The sequence below is a fragment of the Oncorhynchus gorbuscha genome, linkage group LG06, assembly GCF_021184085.1.
Source record: "Oncorhynchus gorbuscha isolate QuinsamMale2020 ecotype Even-year linkage group LG06, OgorEven_v1.0, whole genome shotgun sequence".
NCBI lineage: Eukaryota > Metazoa > Chordata > Actinopteri > Salmoniformes > Salmonidae > Oncorhynchus > Oncorhynchus gorbuscha.
In genome coordinates this window covers 17,172,484-17,195,708 of record NC_060178.1, presented here as the reverse complement: position 1 = coordinate 17,195,708, position 23,225 = coordinate 17,172,484, and the positions used below count along the sequence as shown (strand labels likewise).

General features: G+C 43.0%; 1 protein-coding gene and 1 non-coding gene across 3 annotated transcripts; both read left to right on the top strand.

Moving 5' to 3' along the window:
• The first annotated feature begins 68 nt into the window (after window positions 1–68).
• Window positions 69–22,290, top strand: nfybb (nuclear transcription factor Y, beta b). 2 transcript variants are annotated; one of them, XM_046352525.1, is made up of 7 exons: window positions 69–195; window positions 1,793–1,886; window positions 9,859–9,992; window positions 15,372–15,569; window positions 15,788–15,866; window positions 20,237–20,316; window positions 20,866–22,290. In XM_046352525.1, exons 2-7 carry the CDS (start codon window positions 1,793–1,795, stop codon window positions 20,896–20,898), a joined length of 618 nt encoding a protein of 205 aa, XP_046208481.1. In that variant the 5' UTR covers window positions 69–195; the 3' UTR covers window positions 20,899–22,290. The 2 variants fall into 2 exon arrangements, with proteins under 2 accessions (XP_046208481.1, XP_046208482.1); XM_046352526.1 differs by lacking the exon at window positions 69–195 and adding an exon at window positions 253–508.
• LOC124038844 lies at window positions 20,373–20,485 on the top strand. Its single transcript, XR_006839447.1, has one exon. It is a non-coding gene; the product is annotated as a small nucleolar RNA SNORD67 (small nucleolar RNA).
• Window positions 22,291–23,225: the final 935 nt, after the last annotated feature.

Sequence of the window (23,225 nt, the reverse complement as noted above, 5' to 3'; positions counted from 1 at the left end):
AAGGTCTGCTTCACCTGTTGTATTCCGCGCATGTGACAAATGAACTATGATTTGATAACATTGCTCCTCTAGCGGCAAAGTAAGATAGTGCTTTTGGGACTCAGAGCTTCGAGCTGGGACTGGTTCCTTCGCAGCCATTTTCTGTCCAACCACACGGCCGTTTTGAGAAGCTAACCAACCAGGGCAGTATCGGAGGTTTGTGCCTGGCTCTGGCCAATGATTGCTATCCGATTTCTCGTTACCTCGAATCGAAATCTCCGCGTTTGACTCTTTCTTTGATGGTAGCGTGAGAGGGAATTAGCAGCGGGAAAGTAGAAATTAACACTGCGAGTTGAGTCATTCTATCTAGGACTCGCTAGTAAATGGTCTCCCCGTCACACAGCAGGCCCTCCACAAAGACTCAAATGCATCTAACAGGCTATGTTTTACCATGGGGTTGCTCAAATCCGACTGTTGAAGTCGACGGGATGTCTTGAATAGTCTGTAAACATGACGAATTTGCGAAATCGTGAGTTACTCATCGATTGTCTTTTTGCTTTGTATGCGAGTTGGTTAGCTAGCTAAGGTTAATAACTAACATTTAGGTACCGCACATTGCTATCGCGAACTACAGTAGGCTGTTAGCATAGCTGACGTTAGCTAGGTAGCTATTGTAACTAGCTAAAGTTGTGTCCGGGTTTTCGTCTATATAGCTAGCTACTGTAGCCATGTCTTAGGTAAAAAATAACTATTCTCCCCCGTTTATCTGGGTACAACATTAGCCAGTTACGCTAACTAGTAGTACTAACTAGCCAGTTGGCTAGCTAGCGTTGGCTTTTTTTGTTTGCCCGCTGGCTAGTTGTCAATCAACGCGGGAACAAAGGGGAACGTGATGGCAGCCATGTGTCCTTCCCTTGGGCTGTGTTGTGCAAGGATAATCATGTTGTTGCACGTAGGCTCTAAACTTGGCTGAGGACACTGGGGCCAGAGTTGATAACTGGTTTAACCAGAACATTGGCCAGCTAGTAATGCTTGATATATGATAATTTATATAACACTAGCGTTTGATGACAACGAAATACACAGTCCAGCACTACATAATTAGTGCTGCTAACCATGTGTATGTGACAAATAAAATTAGATTTGATTTTAATTAGAAAGAGGGGATTATCATGATTCAAATGTTATCCAATTTTTAAAAAATGCACATTGCCAGATATTTGGGGAGATAGACAAACATGCCCATATTTCCCTATAGTAAACAATGGAATAACCTCAGAGTTCCATGAGTAATTTTCTGTTTACATTTTAACTATCAACAACGTGGGCAGGTCTCCATAGAAAGCAATAGCAAAGCAGGCAATGGTAAAACAATAAGCTGGGAATAGAAGTTCTGAAGACGAGTTGGTGCCATGATGCTCAATAGAACTAATAGGAGCTGGCAGGGTGAAAAATGCCCTAAAATAAGGCCTGTTTTTTTGTGATTACTTCAAAACTACTGCAGGCAGCTGGAACATATGGTAATATGAAACTGGGCTCCACGGCGGATGCAATGAACTAGTTTTTATCAGAAAAGAGCATTGTTAAAAATTAACTGTCCAGCCTACAGTGTGGTGCACATGGCTAATGTTAGTTAGATACAACCTGTGCGTTCAGTTTTTGATTGACTATTTGGATAGTTCATCCAGGCGGTGTTTAGTTAATGTAGCTAAAACCGAAATACTTTAGCATAGAGTCAATCCTTTATGTATTTCTTAAATCATGATCTCAAAAGAACAGGGTTATAAATTCTGTCTTTGTCTGTGTTTTATAGATGGAGGGAGACGGATCAACCACAGATGCCTCTCAGTTGGGCATGCCAGGGGAGTACATGACAGGAAGCCACTACGTCCTTCAGTCACAGGATGGTAAGTGGTGGAACTCCCTTCACAGACCAAGCACCATAATCAATAGTTACCGGAGTTGCAATTCCAGTTCTATGAGCGGAGCGGAGCCCCATAGAGGCACTCTGCTCCTAGTGGTTTACTCCGCTGCCTAGGCAGTGAATAGCCTGAGAGAAAATTATGCTCACACCTGCAGCCAATAGGAGTACAGCTGTCCCGATATAAGGGGATGCTTCCCCACAATCAACCTCCAGGAAAAAAATATTCAGCGGGACTGGGGGTCGGCAGGGCCTAAAGTCCTATGGGGCTTCGCTCCACTCATAGAACTGGATTTACAACTCCGATAACTATCGTTCTGTATCGTGGAGCTCTGCTCCTAGTGGTTTAAGGCGGAACGCAATGCTCCAAAATGTACTCCTTGCCGAGCCTAACACTTAATGAAAAGGTCGGGCCCAGCAGTGGCTGCGACCAAATCCCACAGTACTGTAACACACTGTGAAAACAGACTGTCACAATGTACTGCGTCCTCTGTTCTAATCCGCCCTACTCAGTCGAGAGGCACAGCCAATGACTAGGGGCAAGCAGATAGATGAACTCATAACTGTCAATATTAAAATATGGGTCTAATAGTACTGTAACACCAGTTAAGCCAGTGATTCGTGGGCAGATAACAACTGAATTTGGGCCAACTATTCTGCCTCAGCAGGTGGATGATACCTCAATATTCTTATCAAATTCATTGACCGGTTTAATAGTGAAGTAATACTAGTTACAGTGCCATTTGCCTCTTCACTCCGCCCCAACACAGTGATACTCTGTTGGGCAGTCTAGATATTCCCAGCTGTACTGACAGTGTCAGACAAAGGTCATGTCGCACATGTCTCTCTCCTTGACAAAAAGAGTGGACCTAATGGGAACCATGCCCAGTCGTTCTGCATCTTTTCTTAACTCAAGTTCTCCCTTTAGCCACGCTGAGTACAGAACAAGCTAGAGAGTTAGAGATGTCGTCTAACAGGTAGAATCGGATAAAAGGAGACGGTGACGACCACTGCACAATTATCCTGTACCCAGGTTCCTCTGAAAAGGGCCGTAGACGCCGCTACTCTTACGCCCTGAGGCAGTGGTCGCCCTGCGCCTCATAAGCAGTCTCAATGCTTTTGCGAAGCCAATGTGACAGCCGCTGTTTTGAAAGTGGTGTACTAGCACAGTGACATAAACACTGAGGCGATGACCTAATCATCACTATGTGCTGCACGCCAAGGCCCGTACCGGGCACAGTCAATGAAGCCTCTCCTCTCTGCTCTGCATGGGGAGGAGGGCGAAGGCCGACAGCTCAGCAGTCTGTGAACTTTATGAGCTCTTAATAACCTTCGGCATAAATGCTGGGTTGGGACTTAACACCGCTCCGCTCAAATCGCTATTGATGGCAAGGCAGTCGTGTCTTGTCGAAAGAGCACAAAAATCACTGACGCGCTTGGCTGTAGTCAAAGCAAGTGACATCACTGTCTTTAGAGATAACATCTTGTCCTTCTGTAGCTCAGTTGGTAGAGCATGGCGCTTGTAACGCCAGGGTAGTGGGTTCGATCCCCGGGACCACCCATACGTAGAATGTATGCACACATGAATGTAAGTCGCTTTGGATAAAAGCGTCTGCTAAATGGCATTTATTATTATTATATATTATCTTGAGGGGGATTTGATTCAATAGCGCGAACGGCGTCTCACAGAGTGTCTCAAGTACCAAAGTTAATTCCCACTGGGGCAGCGTGGCTTTAGGTGTTGACCTAAATCGCGGCGTTCCCAATGGAAACCGTTTCACTAGAGCACATATGTCAGAGTCAAGGCCCGCGGGCCACATCCGGCCCGCGAGAAGGTTTTTTACGGCCCCTGGGATGATCTTGATTTATTATTAGAAACGGCCCGCAGACCGCAGCAAGCCGGCAGCCCGCAGATCTTTTACACGCACCAATACTACATTTCCCACAATGCAACGGTGACGCACCGAGCAGTAGGCTGCTTCATTTCAATATTTATTGGCACAGCAGTTGTCAGCATCACAGTAAAATTAACTTTCAGATACCCATCAAAAATGGCAAAACGGAAGGTGGACACTGAGAACCGGGGGTTTCAAACAAGGTGGGAGTCGGAGTATTTGTTCACGGAGGTAGCTGGAAAACCTGTGTGTCTTCTGTGTGGAGAAAGTGTGGCGGTACTGAAAGAGTATAATCTGAGACGACATTATGAAACGAAACACGCGGACAAAAACAAGAATATGGACATGGAACAAAGGCTACAAAAGGCAGAGGAATTAAAACGAGGCCTCAAATCTCGACAGGCTCTGTTCAAAAAAGCCAAATCACAAGGCCAGGCTGCTGTCAAGGCCAGTTTTATTTTGGCAGAAGAGATCGCTAAATCAGCCCTGCCATTTACGGAGGGGGATTTCATCAAAAACTGCATGATTAAAGTTTGTGACGAAGTTTGCCCAGAAAAAAGGCAACTCTTTTTAAATATGAGTCTGAGCAGAAACACCATTGCCGAGAGAGTAGACCAGTTGTCCATCAATCTAAAAGAGCAGCTTGTGAAAAAGGGAAAAGATTTCATTGCATATTCCTTGGCTGTGGATGAGAGCACCGACATTTCTGACATTGCCCAGTTGTCAATTTTCATCCGCGGAGTGGACTCCAGCCTAAGCGTGACAGAGGAGTTTTTGGCTTTACGTCCTATGCATGGCACAACTACGGGGCATGATTTGTATGAAGAGGTGTCAAGATGTGTAAATGAGATGGAGCTGCCTTGGGAAAAACTCGTGGGTTTGACAACCGACGGAGCACCTGCGATGTGTGGACACAGGAGCGGACTGGTTGCGAAGATACGGGAAAAGATGCAAGAGGAAAACGCGACAGGTGAGCTGACAGCTTATCATTGTATCATACACCAGGAAGCGTTGTGCGGTAAAGCCTTGAAAATGGAGCATGTAATGAGCATCATCACGCGCACAGTTAACTTTATCAGAGCCAAAGGTTTGAATCACCGCCAGTTCAAGGCATTTCTGACGGAGTTAGAAACGGAGCATGGTGATTTGCCTTATCACACAGAGGTGCGATGGCTAAGCCAGGGAAAGGTGCTTCAAAGATGTTTCGAGCTTCGTGAGGAGATTTGTCTGTTCTTGGACAGCAAAGGGAAAGACACAACACAACTCCGAGACTAAATGTTTCTGTGTGAAATGGCTTTTCTGTGTGACATTACGAGTCATCTGAATGCAATGAACTTGCAGCTGCAGGGTCGGGATCGTGTCATCTCTGATATGTACAGTACAGTGAAGGCATTTAAAACCAAACTGACTCTGTGGGAGACGCAGATGCGGAAAGAAAATTTGAGCCACTTTCCCAGCTGCCAGACCATGAAAGAGAAGCTCTCTACCAGTGCGTTCCCGAGCGCACAGTTGGCTGATAAAATAGGTATGCTTGCCGCTGACTTTCGACGCCGATTTGCTGACTTTGAAGCACAAAAAAGCAGGTTGGAACTGCTCGGTAACCCATTTGCTGTTGACGTGGAAAGCTCACCACCAAACCTCCAAATGGAGTTGATTGACCTCCAATGCAATGATGCACTGAGGGCAAAATATGCGGCAGTGGGTGCTGCGGAGTTCGCCCGTTTCCTCCCCGACACAATGCCCCAGCTGCGCATCCAGGCTGCTCAAACGTTGTCTATGTTTGGCAGCACATACCTGTGTGAACCACTGTTTTCTTTGATGAACTTGAACAAAACATCACACAGAAGTCGACTTACTGCTGAACACCTCCACTCAATTCTGAGGATTTCCTCAGCTCAGAGCCTTACCCCGAACATTGATGAACTTGTGGAAAAGATGGGACACCACCAAGTATCACCCTCAACCTCAAACAAGTGAACATTACTGTGCAATCACATATTTAGAGTTTTTACTCAGTTCAAGTTTAAAAGTTAAAGTTTAATATTTGTTTTCACTGCATGTTACTTCTCCTTAAACAAAGTGTTGTTTTTGATTAATAGATTTTTGCACTTTATTTTATTGTATTTCAATCCAATTATATTTTTAAAATATTTCAGTTGAGTGGATGATAGAAAATTGCTATTATTGTTTTTTTCTTTGAAGTAAATTTAGCCCACTTTTGCTAAAATAGAAAATATAGGCTACTGATGGTGCCTTGAATACCGGTTTCTTTCATTTAATGTTCATGTTATGGGGATTTTTATATAAAGGAAATTTGTCTTTTGTGTCTGTTGAAAATTAAAGATTACTGACAGAGCCATAAGAAAATATTGCTTTATTTATCTGATCATATTGGAATATATTTGTTAGGTTTTCAGTAGGTTCAATTAGGTTCACTAGACTATATGCGTCATTTAAAAAAATTTCAATGAACATTCGAACAGTCCGGCCCTCGGCTTGTAGCTAAATTTTTTATTTGGCCCTCCGTCCATTTGACTTTGACACCCCTGCACTAGAGGGTGGCTGAAGATGGTGTCTCTGCCAAACCCCTCATGACAAGCTGAAAGCGCTGCCGCAAACACATTAATGGCAGCGGGTGAGCGCTGCTTGTCAAACATGAACTGTAGGAAAGAGGGCATGCTTTCGACCTGACAGCATACAGGATCCCCATTCTCTGGCACACCATCTGCTGGCATGCATCCTGGATGTGGAACTGGCACGCGGGCCCTGTTTGGTTCTGATTACTGAATCAGATGACCCACAGCGCTCTAACCTGTCCCTCTCAGGCCAGACCCTCGGTGGTTGGCCGATTAGAGGCAATTTCTCTATCATGCCTCCCGCCTGAGACATCGCATCCTCTCGGTGGAATTGGCCATGATGGCGAAATCAACATTTGAGTCATCTCTGCTTACCACGAAGCCCCTGGATGATCGGGGGCTATCAATATGATTGACAAGCCTCCTGTTCTCACACAGGCTAGCAGTGGGAGAATGCAGGACAGTGGTGGAAATGCATACAGGAGAACACCTGGCCACGGTTGGTGCGCAAAGGCGTCTATCTAGTTGCAGTTTGTCCTGGGCTCGTAGGGATAACCATAGGGGACACTGCTGGTTCACACGTGACGCGAACAGATCACCTCGGCTCTCCCAAACCGTTCCCATATTTGGAGAACAATGTTGGGGTGCAGCTCACTCGTCATCTCTAGGAACCCCTCGAGACATGAGGTCTGCTCCAATGTTCTGATAGCCTGGAATGTGTGCTGCTGCCAACGAGTGAAGGTGCTCGTGAGCCCACAGCCTCAATTCCTCCGTCAGCCAGTGGAGTGCAGGAGACCTCACTCGTTCTTGGCGATTTATGTAGGTTACTCTGGTTCGGTTGTCTGACCAGTCCAACACGTCATGAATCCATAGGGTAGACATAAAATGGGTCAGAATCAGTAGAACTGTCCCCAACTCCAGGAGGTTGATGTGGTGTCCCGAGGGAGGGGACACACCTCCGACCGCCCGAGTTTGACATGTCCCTCCCCATCCAGTCAGACAAGCCTCTGTAAACACTGGAATGTAGGAAGACACACTGCCCATTGGGGCCACTTGCGCCGGGACACACAGATCTCCAATAGTTCAGGTCCGCTCTGAGCGAGAACTGAGCGACAACTGATGTTGGTGCCTCACTGGGTCCAGTCGTAGTTGGGCAAAACATCGCTGTGTTCTGCGCATGTGCAGAAGTCCCAGCGGAACCACCGAGTGGGCAGACGACATGAGACCCAAGTGTTATGACGGAATGCGCAGTCACCGTGCGGTTCGGATCAAACCTTTGTAGGGCTAGCAATAAGGCAGCCCATCGAGGATCCGAAATTCGAGCCTTCATGGTCAGTGTCTAGCTCAGGTAGACAATCTGATGACTGGGCCCAGGCGCGCTCTTCTCCCAATTCACAGCGAACCCCAGACTTGTGAGATTAATCACTGTCTGTGTCGTGTGCGATCGCCAGCTCTGCTGACGGGGCGAGAACCGGTAGGTCGTCTAGGTAGACTAGTAGCCTTATCCTTGAATGACGCAACTGTTCCAATGCCGCCTCCATGCATTTGGAAAAGATGGGAGGTGTCAGGGCGTACCTGAATGGCATCCTCGCATACTCGTACGCCACCCCTTGGAAGGCGAAATGCAGAAACTTCCTGTGACGTGGATGCACCAGCATATGAAAGTATGCTTCCTTTAGGTCTACGCTTATACAAAAGTCCTTGTTGTGGATACATTCCAGCAGACGTTTTGTCGTAAGTATTCTAAAGGTTCGTTTGGCTACGCTCTCGTTGAGAGTACGTAAATTCAATATTGGCCTCATTCCTCCCGTCTTTTTTTTCTTTGGCACTAGGAAGTAGAGCGACTATAGCCCGCTGTTCGTTTGCTCTTGGAACTACTGTGACTGCCTCCTTCGCCAAATGTTCCGTAATGTCTTTCACAAGAGCGACTACTTTCTCTGACTTCTTCGTCACTGTCTCCACCACGCCCGTAAATGGGGGTGGAGTTCTGTAGAATAGGATGGTGTAACCCTTCTCCAGCGTCCGGCTTAGCCAGGGTTCTCTTGTGACAAAGTCAGATGGAACACTTTCTTTATGAATCATTTCAGCCTCGGTCAGTAGGGTGCCTTTTTTCAGAACCTGAGGCTAGCACAGACATGGCGTCCTCCAGAGGGAGTTCTACCCTGATAAACGCCCACTGCTGTTTCTTCACTTTTAAAGAAAGGAGGGCACAGCAAGGGCATTCCGGGGAATCTGTGAGGCTGCCCCTAGCGTGCTGTGAACCCAAGCGCACAAAACATAAGTTGTGTGGGTCTGTAGCTGCCATAGTGGAGCAGCGACACTGAGCTCTTAAAATAGCTTTTGGGGGGTGGATAAGGCATGCTCATAAAGGACGACGTCGAGACCAGGATATCGACAGCGGGTTCGTCCTGAGACTTCTCTCTTCTAGGCTTCTTCAGTCCAGTCCTGTTGCTGAAGATTATGGGAGGCTGATTGTGGGGAAGCATCCCCTTATATAGGGACACCTGTACTCCTATTGGCTGCAGGTGTGTGCATAATTTTCTCTCAGGCTGTTCGCTGCCTAGGCAGCAGGGTAAACCACTAGGAGCAGAGCTCCCCTTGTTGGGCGGAGCTCCGCGATATAGAACAGAAGCACCCTCTTCTCTAGCTGAGTCTCTCAACTCTACATTAATGGAATTTAGTGGAGGCGAGTGTGTGGACTGTATCTCCGACTACATGCAGTCGCTGTCAGGCTATACTTCTAAAAATTGAAATTCTTAAACCCTTACTGTGTACCACAGGAGGTTGGTGGCACCATAATTGGGGAGGACGGGCTCGTGGTGATGGCTGGAGCGGAATCAAACATTGGTTTGATGCCATTCCATTCACTCCTTTCCATGCCATTATGAGCTGTCCTTCCTCAGCAGCCTCCACTGCCGTGTTCCTTTGTTTGTCCACTGTGTTCCTTTTTTCTGTCCTCTGCATGCCTGTTATTTTTTATTTAACCTTTATTTAACTATGCAAGTCAGTTTTAAGAACAAATTCTTATTTACAATGATGGCCTACACCGGCCAAATCTGGACGACGCTGGGCCAATTGTGCGCCGCCTTATGGGACTCCCAATCACGGCCTGTTTGATGGAATCCCTTACTTTTTAATACAATGTTAATCAAATACAACCACTGACTGTAGTCGGAGGTACACCCCTCCCACAGTCGTCGCGCACAGTCCCCAACCCCCTTTTCAGAATAACATGCTATCGCAATGATACAGGACACCATCAGAGCACCCCTATATAAAGATACGGACATGGGCACTCCCACCTTTCAAAGACGCTTCACAAATAATCAGGCTTACTTACTGTAGTAATTCTAAATGACAATGTTTGACATTGACTAAGTCCCATGTAGACTTGATCTCAATCAGACTAAACTTGCTTGGTGAATAGAGGTAGAGAAGATTTTTATAGGCAGAATATGTAGATGTAACATGCCCCTCTCCCTGACAGATGACGGTGATGAGAGCCTGCATGACCATGAGGAAGGTAACGGCAGCAAGGAAAACTTCCGCGAGCAGGACATCTACCTCCCCATCGCTAACGTGGCTCGCATCATGAAGAACGCTGTTCCACAGACAGGAAAGGTATGGAGCGTGACTTGCTTTGCTTGTTTTTTGCTTTTTATTTAACTTTTAACAGGTATTTATTTGGATTCTGTGAGTCCATAAATCTACATAATTCGAGATTGAAACAGCAACAAAGCCAGATACATAGACCACAGACTCATCTAGGGCTGCCAACACCCCTAAATGACTATTAGGGATGCAAATTTCGTATAATTTTGCTGCAGACTGACCCTCATTAAACAGTCAATGTTTTTTTTTTTTTTTTTCAAACAGTCAAATGACGTGACCAACAGAGAATACTATTGCAGATCTGTATATAATGACGAGATGCTTATGTTTCCGCCCTAACAATGGGGGGAGTCCCAAGGCAGGAAGGCAGGTGAAGCTTAGGCCCAAAATATTCCCATAGAAACGCATTGCTCTTATTTTGGACAGATTTGGGCAAGAGTAAAACCTTTCGCATGGTTTCTTCCTCTCTGATACTACAAGGACCGGACATTTTTCATTAAGAGCTTAATGGAAACATCAAAAAACAATAGCATGCCTATTGTCAAAAAATTATATAAAAGGTAGAGGGAGACTTAGATTCCTCAAACAGAAACTAACTTTATTATAAGATTAGCAAAAATGAAGCAATCAACAATCACTCAATATTGCAGAGTTTGCTCTCGGCTTTTATAGGAAGTACAACCTATTTGTCTTCGTGGCAGTTTAGCAGATGTGTGGAAACGGGCAGAACATAGTGTGTAAAAAGCGATTGGTTTGTCTGCAGATTAAGATGGCACGAGGGCTCAACTGTAACTGCATTTGCCACAGATCACACTAAAATGTGCTTCTTTCTGCAAGTTTCCCTTACAGCTGACTTTCTGCAGATAGTAAAAACACAGGATCTGTCACCTGTTGCGGGCGATTCCAAACAGATCTTAGCTATACGCCCAGTCTTATGCCTAAGTCACACAGACAAGTTTGTATCAGGTTAGAAAAAAACACTTGCATATAATGAGAATATTCTCTAAGTAATAAAACACGGGATAGCATGACTAATTTTCCGCCACAGACATCCCTGCAATCAGCATGCCAATTGCACGCTCCCACAGCTGCCCATTTTAGTGTTCTTTTATTATCCCCAGCACAAGGTGCACCTGTGTAATGACCATCCTGTTTAATCAGCTTCACTGCTCACTAAAAGGGATGTAAAAAATAAAAAAACTGCACAACATTTGAGAAATAAGCTTTTTATGCTCATGGAACCTTTTTAGGATCTTTTATTTCAGCTCATGAAACATGGGACCAACACTTTACACGATGCATTTAGTTCCGTGTAGAAAGAGGGGGAATCTACTAGCAACTGCTATGATGGGTTGCTAATATGTCTAGGATTGTGCCTTTTAGCTTCTGGACAACAAAAGAAAGTCAATAGAACAGGAGATAAATTCTGGTTAATGGCATTAGGAAGTCTTTATAAAATAATTCCCTCTGTTTTCTATGGATGGATTTTTCACAATGCTACTTTGAAGCAAGGTATGACATGCTTCCTTTTTTGAAGTGAAGTAAATTCAGGTTTCAAACAATTATACTGCCTTAAACTTCTCCCATTGCGAAGTGGTGGGTGACGCGGTGAAGGTCAACGGTAGGCAGGCTATAGCCTATGCATCCGAATGGAAGGAGCGTTGAGATTGAGAAATAAAATAGCTCCTTTTAATCGTGTTTTTAACACCCGATTGCATTTAGAATTGTTATTTGTTGCGCAATGACTGGGATTACAAAAGAAGGTTTCACTCCAGTAGCCTACAGGCTTTTTGAGGAGCTACTCTTACGCTGTCTGACAGGTGGTAGACTATTCTACTCCTCAAACTAGGCTCTGTATGCTGTGTGCGTGTGATAAATGAAATGCATGATGACTAACGAAAATGCACGTGCCAATTTAATTCCACAAAATGATGCAAATTAACCTATATACCGATAAGCATGATTGGTCATGTATTTTGGCGGCTAACATTTAACACGTTTAATTACTATCATAACCAATTTGAGGCTAAGTATTTTGAAGTGAGAGGGACTCATCCGACCTATGCAATGGTAGAGGAAACACTTAGACTGAGTACACCGTTGCTGCTTTTTGACTGTTATACCACCCTTATGTTATACTAGTGAAATTGTGTTTCCATAGATGGGGCTGAAAGTGAGGACTTGTGAAGAGTATTGGTAATTTTCTAGTACATGTGTGCACATTATACATCTTACTTTAAGCAGAATCAATGCAAGCTTAACCATTATATGTGTGTGTGGGTCATTAGGCTATAAGAAACCATTATGTAGTCCAGTGAGATTCATTAGACATGCATTAGGAGCAAAGGTTTGTATTACTTCAGCACCATTAGACATGCATGTTTCTTGGGATTGTGCATGTCTGTTTATTTTTGCACTATTGCTATGGTTATGCCACCAATATAATCTATGCCCTAATGTCTGTGCCAATAAGAACATGGAAACCAAGCTGAAGTGAGTGCAAGGCAAAAAGATAATGGTGGCTAAATGCCAGAGGGGATGAGTCATTAACATAAAGAGGAGTTACTATGTGTGTGACGTAAGGATGAAAACTATAGAAAGTGTGTGCCGAGGCTGGAAAGTTGGTTGATCGTGGACCAGCTTGGCTTGTTACTTTGTAATAAAGTCTATTTGTATTCACAAGTTCCGGTATCTGAGAAATATGATTGAGCAAATATTTCCACGACAGAGCGGAATCAACAACCTCTGCATAATTAAAACGGTTGCTCTGTGAGAAGGTGTTAGTTCACAGTTAGCCATTGTTATGTAAATGATAGGTGAAAGTACCAGTTAACGCTGGGCAATATGGCCAAAATATTATATCATGGTGTTTAAAAAAAAAAAAATTGGACCATTGGACGGTATTTTGGGATTTTGAATAATAAAAGTTCAAAGTTTGCTTTGAGTAGTGAGTGATCCTAGGGTGGCAAAGCATACATACATTCTAAGTTATTTCTCTGAGTCTGTCTCCATTATGATTGTTTTATACTGTTCAATTCAACTTCAACCAAAATCAATTTTAGCACTTTTATAATTTCTGCATTTCCTGCACTCAATTGCAGTGGTGGAAAAAGTACCCAATTGTCATACTTGAGTAAAAGTAAAGATGCATTAATAGAAAATTACAAAAGTGAACGTCACCCAGTAAAGTACTACTTGAGTAAAAGTATTTGGTTGAAAAAGTAAATGTAATTGATGAAATGTACTTAAGTATCAAAAGTAAAAGTATAAATAATTTCAAATTCCTTATGTTAAGCAAACCAGATGGCACCATTTTTTAAATATATTTATTTATTTATTTATTTACAGATAGCCAGGGGCACACTCCAACACTTAGACATAATTTGTGCATTTGTGTTTAGTGATCAGAGATCAGAGGCAGTAGATGGCCAGGGATGTTCTCTTGACAAGTGAGTGAATTGGACAATTTTCCTGTTCTGCTAAGCATTCAAATGTACTTTTAGGTGTCAAGGAAAATGTATGGAGTAAAAAGTACAGTGTTTTCTTTAGGAATTTAGTGAAGTAAAAGTTGTCCAAAATAGTAAAGTACAGATACACCAAAAAACGACTTAACATTTTTACTTAAGTACTTTACGCCACTGCTCAATTGAGAATTTCCACACTGCCACGTAGGGCTGCACGATATGGGCAAATAATATTGGACTTATTTTTAACCAAATGTTGCAATTGTGATTTGACTTGCGAATTCGAGCAAAACTGTTGGAATCGTGGAAATAGATGACTGTTATAATTCTATAGTTAGAATATAATAGTGGGTACTTTGAATACATTGTTAACACAAATGCCAGGGAGAGTTTTTGTGATAAGTGTTTCCTAGGGGACCCTATAAGCTTTGGCTAGATAGATTTGTTTTCTCTTGGCTACTTCATTTAGCTAACATTTTCTTGCTTCGCCGATTCCTCTTTGATTTAGAAGATACTGTTGCACAAACAACGTACTGATTTAGGTCTACACCATCACTGGTATTATCAGGCTGTATTAGCTATCTATGTTTGCTCTTACTCAGTACATTTATTAGCTAGCTAGATATTAGCATTAGCGGCTAACAATTAGCGTCTCACAAGATTCAAGGGCAACTTGCTAAGAAAAGACAAACTAGCTGTTTGCTGATGTAAAGAAACACAAACTAATAGTGTCAGTATAGAACGCTAGTGGATTTATATTAAGAAGCAAAGTGAAAACAGCATTATTGTCATCAACATTGTTGCATTTGCTGCATTGACCATGTAGCCTGAACGCAAGTGTCTCGTGGTTGAGGAACATCAAATGCGCTCCTTGAGTGACAAGGGGCGTGGCTAGGTCTGTATGGAGAGTGGCGAGGAGAGAGGTGTCTCAAGTAGCGAAGTAAACTATAAAAATGGACATTACACATGGCGAATCACATTTAACAAACCAAACATTTAAATTCCGGTATAGAAGGTAAAGTAAAAACTCAAACCAGTCCCTGCATCAATACCGGTATATCATAAAATACAGTATACCACCCAGCCCTAGTACCAGTGGCCTGCCTTTAGAGCCAAGTTAAAGCAGGTCAGCCGGAGCCATGGCTCAGTGAGACACGGGAGCCGGCCCGCGTAGATGGAAACGGAAAAGTCTGAGCCTTTTGGGTAAAACACTGGGGTAAATCCTGTATGGAAATGCTCCATTTGATAAGCACAGAAGCGCCTTTCAAGTCACCAAGGACGCACTGCATTTGTATCATCTTTCAAGGCTGAATACTTGCCAGTGTGGATGTATTTCTCCTCTGCCTTAGCCCAAACACAAAGGGTTTATTGCTGTGTCCATTTCTTGGCCATCAACCAGTCACACTGATAATACACACCCTTCCAGTTACTGTGGATTCTACTTCATACAGTAGGCTACATGTCCTTGAAACTCTTGGTACTCCCTAGTTACAGGTGGTAAACATCTCAAAGGTTTGCTGCCAACTTTAGTTCATCTTCAATGCCTGATAAATTGCACAGGACGGGTTGACCGGGCCATCTGTTTTTTTTTTTACCAAATCCATCAACAGACACAGATACAGAAATCCCAACACAAAACACTGCAAGTTCTTTTTAAAGACGCTTGCTTGTTGTTTATATCAAATGTTTTGTCGTTTTAAACAGGTATTTTTGTAAATTATTGTAAAGCCTAATATTGATTTATATGTGAACACTGCGTTAGATTTCCCAGGACACACTTTCCGGAGATTCTCCAATGACCATGCTTTTTAGTTCAGGACTGGGCCTAATCTGTGTCCAGGAAACCGGCCCTGAATGTAGTATCCACATCAACCTTTGGCTGCATGTTAACCTAAATCCCCCTTCCCCCATTAATCCTGTCCAGATAGCGAAAGATGCCAAGGAGTGTGTTCAGGAGTGTGTGAGCGAGTTCATCAGCTTCATCACGTCGGAGGCCAGTGAGCGCTGTCACCAGGAGAAGAGGAAGACCATCAACGGAGAGGACATCCTGTTTGCCATGTCCACCCTGGGCTTCGACATGTACGTGGAGCCACTCAAACTCTACCTACAGAAGTTCAGAGAGGTGAGAGGAAGTGTGTGTGCGCCAAGTGCAATAGCTTATGCCATGCTCTCCAGACTGGTGTGTATGAGTTCTTATGCTATGCACTATGCTTGGGCCTTGGCTCAAACACAAAGGTCTTGTTATCGCTGTGTCTTTTCTAGGTGGAAATACAGCTCAATTCATAACCCTAGCAAGTTCTCAATGTGTCTCTCTCTCTCTCTCTCTCTCTCTCTTTGTAGGCGATGAAAGGGGAGAAGGGAATCGGCGGCATATCTGTAACAGAGGGACTCGGAGAAGAACTCACAGACGACAGCTTCGGTAAATGGGGTCTCAATCCCAATAGAATTCATTAACATTTGCTGTTATCCCCAACACTGTTAAAAGCTCTAGGATTAGTCCTAGATGAGAGGTGCTGAATGCATACATGTACTCTTTTGTTATTCATGTTACAGGATCATCAGCTAGTTTATGGTCTAGTTGCCATGATGGCCTTATTTACTGCAGTTCCCTGGGCCCCAGGCAATTTCTTAACCTGAGGATTGTTAAGTTTTCAACAAACAGTAAAAAACTCATGGACGAATAAAAAAAGCTCAAACCAAGTTTATACAACCACTGGGTCATACAGCTGCAAAGACGACATACAAGTCACACAAACGCATCTTTATACCTTCCGACTAGGCGGAAGGACCTTTCATGTCTAAGAGAACATGTCCTTCTTTGGTGTTAGTTAGAACCACAGTAGGTTCCTCTTACTGGAGTTATAGCCCTGCCTAACTCTAGGACCCTCGTGGAAGTGAGTATGTATGTGTGCGATAGGACTGTAATCAGATGTTCTTCAATGTGGGCCCCTTTCCAGCAGTATCTTCTCTCTTCATCTGTTGACCTTCAATCGAGTTGAGTTCCTCATCCCTAGTCCCTAGAACCCATAGTCCTGGTTCCGCAGCAACTGGCCTGCCTAATCAAGAACTGAAACTAGACTGTTGCACTTTGCCTCCCTCGGACATTCATATTCAACAATAATACAGTGCATTTGAAAAGTATTCAGACCCCTTCCCCTTTTCCACATTGTAATACTTTTGTTGGATTCTAGCTTGAAATACTTGCTATATATGGAAGAAATTAATTACATACTATGCTGTTTTTTACATAAATAATTATCCATTGTTATATGCTAGTATTTTTTACTGATACAAACTTGTCTTGTGTGACTGTCATAAGCACCCAAGAAATTCCAACAAGCGCCAGGACCGTCTCCTAAAGTTGATTCATCTGCGGGAACGGGGCACCATCAGTACAGAGCTTGCTCAGGAATGGCAGCAGGCAGGTGTGAGTGCATCTGCGCTCACAGTGAGGCGAAGACTTTTGGAGGATGGCCTGGTGTCAAGAAGGGCAGCAAAGAAGCTGCTTCTCTCCAGAAAAAACATCAGGGACAGACTGATATTCTGCAAAAGTTACAGGGAATGGACTGCTGAGGACTGGTCATTTTCTCTGAATCCCCTTTCCGATTGTTTGGGGCATCCAGAAAAAAGCTTGTCCGGAGAAGACATGGTGAGTGCTACCATCAGTCCTGTGTCATGCCAACAGTAAAGCATCCTGAGACCATTCATGTGTGGGGTTGCTTCTCAGCCAAGGGAGTGGGCTCACTCACAATTTTGCCTAAGAACACAGCCATCAATAAAGAATGGTACCAACACATCCTCCGAGAGCAACTTCTCCCAACCATCCAGGACCAGTTTGGTGACGAACAATGCCTTTTCCAGCATGATGGAGCACCTTGCCATAAGGCAAAAGTGATAACTAAGTGGCTCGGGGAACAAAACATCAATATTTTGGGTCCATGGCCAGGAAACTCCCCAGACCTTAATCCCATTGAGAACTTGTGGTCAATCCTCAAGAGGCAGTTGGACAACCAAAAACCCACAAATTATTACAAACTCCAAGCATTGATTATGCAAGAATGGGCTGCCATCAATGTGGCCCAGAAGTTGATTGACAGCATGCCAGGGCAGATTGCAGAGGGCTTGAAAAAGAAGGGTCAACAATTCAAATATTGACTCTTTGCATCAACTTCATGTAATTGTCAATAAAAGCATTTGACACTTATGAAATGCTTGTAATTATACTTCAGTATTCCATAGTAAAATCTGACAAATATCTAAAGACACTGAAGCAGCAAACTTTTTTTAAATTTTTTTTTTTATATATACCATTTTTCACCCCAATTTCGTGGTACTTTTGGCCACGACTGTAGACTAGAAGGACAACCATCTCTGCAGCACTCCACCAATCAGGCTTTTTTAGTAGAGTGGCCAGATGGAAGCCACTCCTCAGTAAAAGGCACATGACAGTCCTCTTGGAGTTTGCCAAAAGGCACCTAAAGGACTTTTCAGACCAGAGAAGTGTTGTTGAACGGAGCCGAGTACAGAGATCCTTGATGAAAACCTGCACCAGAGCTCTCATTACATCAAACTGCAACTGTTCACCTTCCAACAGGACAACAAGCACACAGCCAAGACAACACAGGAGTGGCTTTGGGACAGCGATGCTCCCCATCCAACGTGACAGAGCTTGAGAGGATCTGCAGAGAAGAATGGGAGAAACTCCATAAATACAGGTGTGCCAAGCTTGTATTGTCAGACCCAAGAAGAATCAAGGCTGTAATCGCTGCCAAAGGTGCTTCAACAAAGTACTGAGTACAGGGTCTAAATACTTATGTAAATGTGATATTTCTATACATATTATTTAAAAAAAAAAAAAAATTTTTGGGAAAGCCTGTTCTAAAAGCCTGTTTTTGCATTGTCATTATGTGTAGATTAAGGACATTTAAAAAAAGAAGTTTGTAACGTAACAAATGAGGAAAAAGTCTAGGGGTATGAATACTTCCTGACTACTGTGTATTTGAACTGAATATGAACTTTCTGCACTTTCCTTTTTCTCACTCAGTAACTTTCCACACACTAAGTTCCTCTTTACCCTTCCTTGACAGTACCAGTCAAATGTTTGGATACACCTACTCATTCAAGATTTTCTTTATTTTTACTTCTATATTGTAAAATAATAGTAAAGACATCAAAACTATTAAATAACACATATGGAATCATGTAGTAACCAAAAAGTGTTAAATAAATCAAAATATATTTTTTATGTTCTTCAGAGTAGCCACCCTTTGACTTGATGACAGTCTTGAAGGAGTTCACATGTGCTGAACACTTGTTGGCTTGTTTTCCTTTACTCTGTGTTCCAACTCATCCCAAACCATCTCAATTGAGTTTAGGTTGGGTGATTGTGGAGGCCAGGTCATCTGATACAGCACTCATCACTCTCCTCAAAAAGCCTGTACACAGCTTGGTGGTGTTGGGTCACTGTCCTGATGAAATCGAATGATAATCCCACAAAGCGCAAACCAGATGGGATGGCGTTTCGCTGCATAATGCTGTGGTAGCGATGCTGGATAAGTGTGCCTTGAATTCTAAATAAATCACTGACACCAGCACCATCACACTTCCTCCATGTTTCATGGTGGGAACCACACATGCATAGATCATACGTTCACCTACTCTGCGTCTCACAAAGACACGTTGATTGGAACCAAAAATGTAAATTTGGACTCATCAAACCAAAGGACAGATTTCCACCGGTCTAATGTCCATTGCTTGTGTTTCTTGGCCCAAGCAAGTCTCTTCTTATTATTGGTGTCCTTTAATAGTAGTTTCTTTGCAGCAATTTGACCATGAAGGCCTGATTCACGCAGTCTCCTCTGAACAGTTGATGTTGAGATGTATCTGTTACTTGAACTCTGTGAAGCATTTATTTGGGCTGCAATCTGAGGCTGGTAACTCTAATGAACTTATCCTCTGCAGCAGGTAACTCTGGGTCTTCCTTTCCTGTGGCAGTCCTCATGTGAGCCAGTTTCGTCATAGCACTTAATGGTTCTTGAGATTTTCCAGATTGACTGACCTTCATGAATTATTGTAAAGGACTGTCGTTTCTCTTTGCTTATTTGAGCTGTTCTTGCCATAATATGGATGTGGTCTTTTACCAAATAGGGCTATCTTACGTATACAACCCCTACCATGTCACAACACAACTGATTGGCTCAAATGCATTAAGAAGGAAAGAAATTCCACAAATTAACTTTTAACAAGGCACCCCTGTTAATTGGAATGCATTCCAGGTGACAACCTCATGAAGCTGGTTGAATGGCAAGCGTCTGCGAAGCTGTCAAGGCAAAGGGTGGCTACTTTGAAGAATCTCAAATATAAAATATGTTTTGATTTAACATATTTTTGGTTACTACATGATTGAATGTGTGTTATTTCATAGTTTTGATGTCTTCACTATTCTACAATGTAGAAAATAGTAAAAAAAATAAAGAAAAACCCTTGAATGAGTAGGTGTCAACTTTTGATTGGTACTGTATGTTTCTTATACATGTAAAGCACTGCATAAATTATGATATGATAACATGAATAAGTATATTTCAAGCTAGAATCCAACAGTACACTCCTGTTGGATTCTATCTTGAAATATACTTATTCATGTTATCATATCAGAATTTATGCAGTACTTTACACTGTTTAAAATGTATTTGATTAATGTCTAACAGTGGGTAACAGTGATTGACAGAATGTTACTTAATGGAATTGGTAACTGCATAATCTGAAGTATAAATCTGTTTCCTTTTGCAGCGAACCAGTTGCCTGCTGGAATAATAACTGCTGATGGACAACAACAGAATGTCATGGTTTACACCACCTCGTACCAACAGGTAAGCGTGCTCCTGAGTCTACTCTCCACGCTTCATGTACTCATTAAGACCAAACACGTGAGAGTGATGAGTTGCACCATCAGGCGGGCGCTGGTTGCAGTGGCACAGGCGTCCCGTCCCGCACCTCTGTGGGGACACAACCATGTGCACAGGGGCCATCTGACTCACCACCACAAGTACACACAACTGTGCACCCCGGGACTTGTTAAACCATGATTAATCAATAAATCGTATCATAAATGTCTAAACATGGCTTGCAGCTGACAATAAAGAAGTGAGAAACAAAGATCTCTACATGTTAGTTCTGCTCTCTCTCTCTGGGCGGCAGGTAGCCTAGCGGTTAAGAGCGTTGGGCCAGTAGCCGAAAGGTTGAAACCCTGAGCCGGAAAGGCAGTTAACCCCCAACAATAACTGCACCTATGACGTTGATGTTAAGGCAACCCCCCCTGACCTCTGATTCAGAGGGGTTGGGTTAAATGCAGAATAAACATTTTGGTTGAAAGCATTCAGCTGTGCAAATGACTAGGTATCCTCATTTCCCTCTTCCAGATTCCCGGAGTGCAGCAGATCCAGTTCTCTTGAGTAGGTTCCGGAATTCCCCCGTTTGCAATCGGAACACGTTTGAAGTGGGGAAGAGATTACAGCGTTACTGTACACTCAGGTCAAAAGATAGTGATGGGAAGACTGAAAGAGAGGGGAGTGTATGCAGAACTTGCATAGGTGGGTTTGAATCAGAATCAGTTTTATGTTCTGGTCACGATAAAGAACTGAATAGGAGACAAGTTATTTGGCTTTTTTGTTAATTGAAGATTTTCAGTCACTTTATTTGGATAGTCTGTATTGTCCATCTGCATATGCTCTACAGCAGGGAAGGCATTTTAAATTATTTCAGTTTTCGAATAATATCTGGATAGTCTAAATAAATGTGCTTAAAGAAAAATATATTTTAAAACTTCAATGGAGACTTACTCGTGCGACTCGAGAGCCTGTTGGGGCGGCAGGGACTGGTGTGTGTTTGTGGCAGTCTGTGTGGCACGGCGGGAGAGCGAGTAGCCAAACAGACTGACGCAGGTTAGATAACCTATGGCAGCAACATGCTTGTCTGTCATACCATCTGGTAGTGCCTGTCTTGAATCCATAAAATCGATGTAAAAAAGCTAGCTAAAGTAGCAAAGCTAATTATCGACAACTCCTTTCAGATTCCACAGCCTACCTGATGGTTGCTCGTTGTAGAGGACTCTTCATTTAGCCAACTTAATTCTGTGATGTTAATTCCATTTTGCATTGATTATAAATCTCTTGCTACATAGAGCCTCTGACTATAGCGCCGCTTTGATTGACCAACAACAATAACAACAAGCTTCACGTTGGCTACCAGTGTCTTTTTTATGGGGCGCACTATTAACTGTCATAACTTGTTTATTAAAATCATTGTAGGCTATGTAACAATGTTCATTTTAGACCAAACCTTTAACTTTTTGTGTTGCCTATTTTCTTTATCAAAAATTAATACTCTCAAAGTAATCTAATTCTAACGTCCGTTCAGTTATTGGAATAACCGTGGCCATCACTACACTTACAAGAGGGAAACAACATACATGGTTGATAAGTAACCGCTTGCAAAGGTAAGGGTTAAGATTAGGGTTAGTAGATATTTGAAATGTTACTGATAGTCCATCTGTAGATGCTCTAGAGACTATCCAAATAAAGTGTTATCCTTTTCCCCCCTCCATGTTGTCTATCACTACAATCTTTGTTTTATGGGGGGGATGAATATAAGCTGAAATGTCTGTCTAGGGAATTGGTGACCTCTTTGACGACCTTGTAAAGCAATAAAAACAAAAGTAGTTGAATGTTGACATCTGTACTCTAAACTCTGTTGTAAACAATTGTAAGTGGCATGCAATTATTTAACTATTTTATAATTTCTGTAAAGTTATTCTGTTGGTCCTTTTAATAAAAATGTAAGCGTGATGCCAGTCTCCATTTAGTTTTTTCAAAAGTTTTTACCCTAATCTCTCCACCCATGTAATAATACAGCACCACTTAAGACACTGCATTATTGTCATGACTTGTGTTAGAGTTGCGTCAATTTGAATCTGGTATCAAGATAAATATTGCAATGAGTTACCGATTGTATACTATGTATTTTTTATTAGCTAAGTGGTAAATGCAATTTTTGTATATATGGGCTCTCTGTCCCACCTCGCAGGGCAAAACAGAGAACTGACTTGTTCCTGACAAAGATATTATAATATACCCTGATGACAGTAGTTCTGGCTTCCGAGCCGGCCTGTCAGAGTAGAGACTGGGTGTGGTTTAAACTTGCTCAGCCTATTGCAGGCGCTCAGGCGGATCCCCGCCTCTTGGCGCTTCAGTTGATAGATATAACTGTTGCTGTGAAGAACATCCATGCGCTCATGCTCGATACCGTTACCTCGCACCTGGCTCCTGTAATCTAACAAAAGACTGCTTGTTCTCGCAACACCCCGCTCTGAATGCGCCCCCCCCAACTCATTGCACAGTTCCTGTCTTCCATGTTATTCTGTATTTTTCCATCATGCGAAAGGCCCATGGTCCTGAGACTGTTAACAATGTTTCAAGTAAGCTATGTTGCATAACAGATACATACATCCACACAAGCCAACAGCAGATAATATTCAATCACATATGGTAACGGGCTATAGTGCATAACACAGAAACCTCATACTTGCCAGTCCTAAAATGGAGATTGGGGGTTCCCGCTAGGCAAAGGTCTGAAGACCCCCCTCTCCTGGGTCTGTTGGCCAGTTTTATGATGATCATAAATACCTTCCCTTGCCAAGCTGTATGGAGGGAGAGATATTAGTATAACAAAGGGTCTTTTCCCACCAAAATTGGAGAATATGGATCAGGGTTCCCATGGGTCC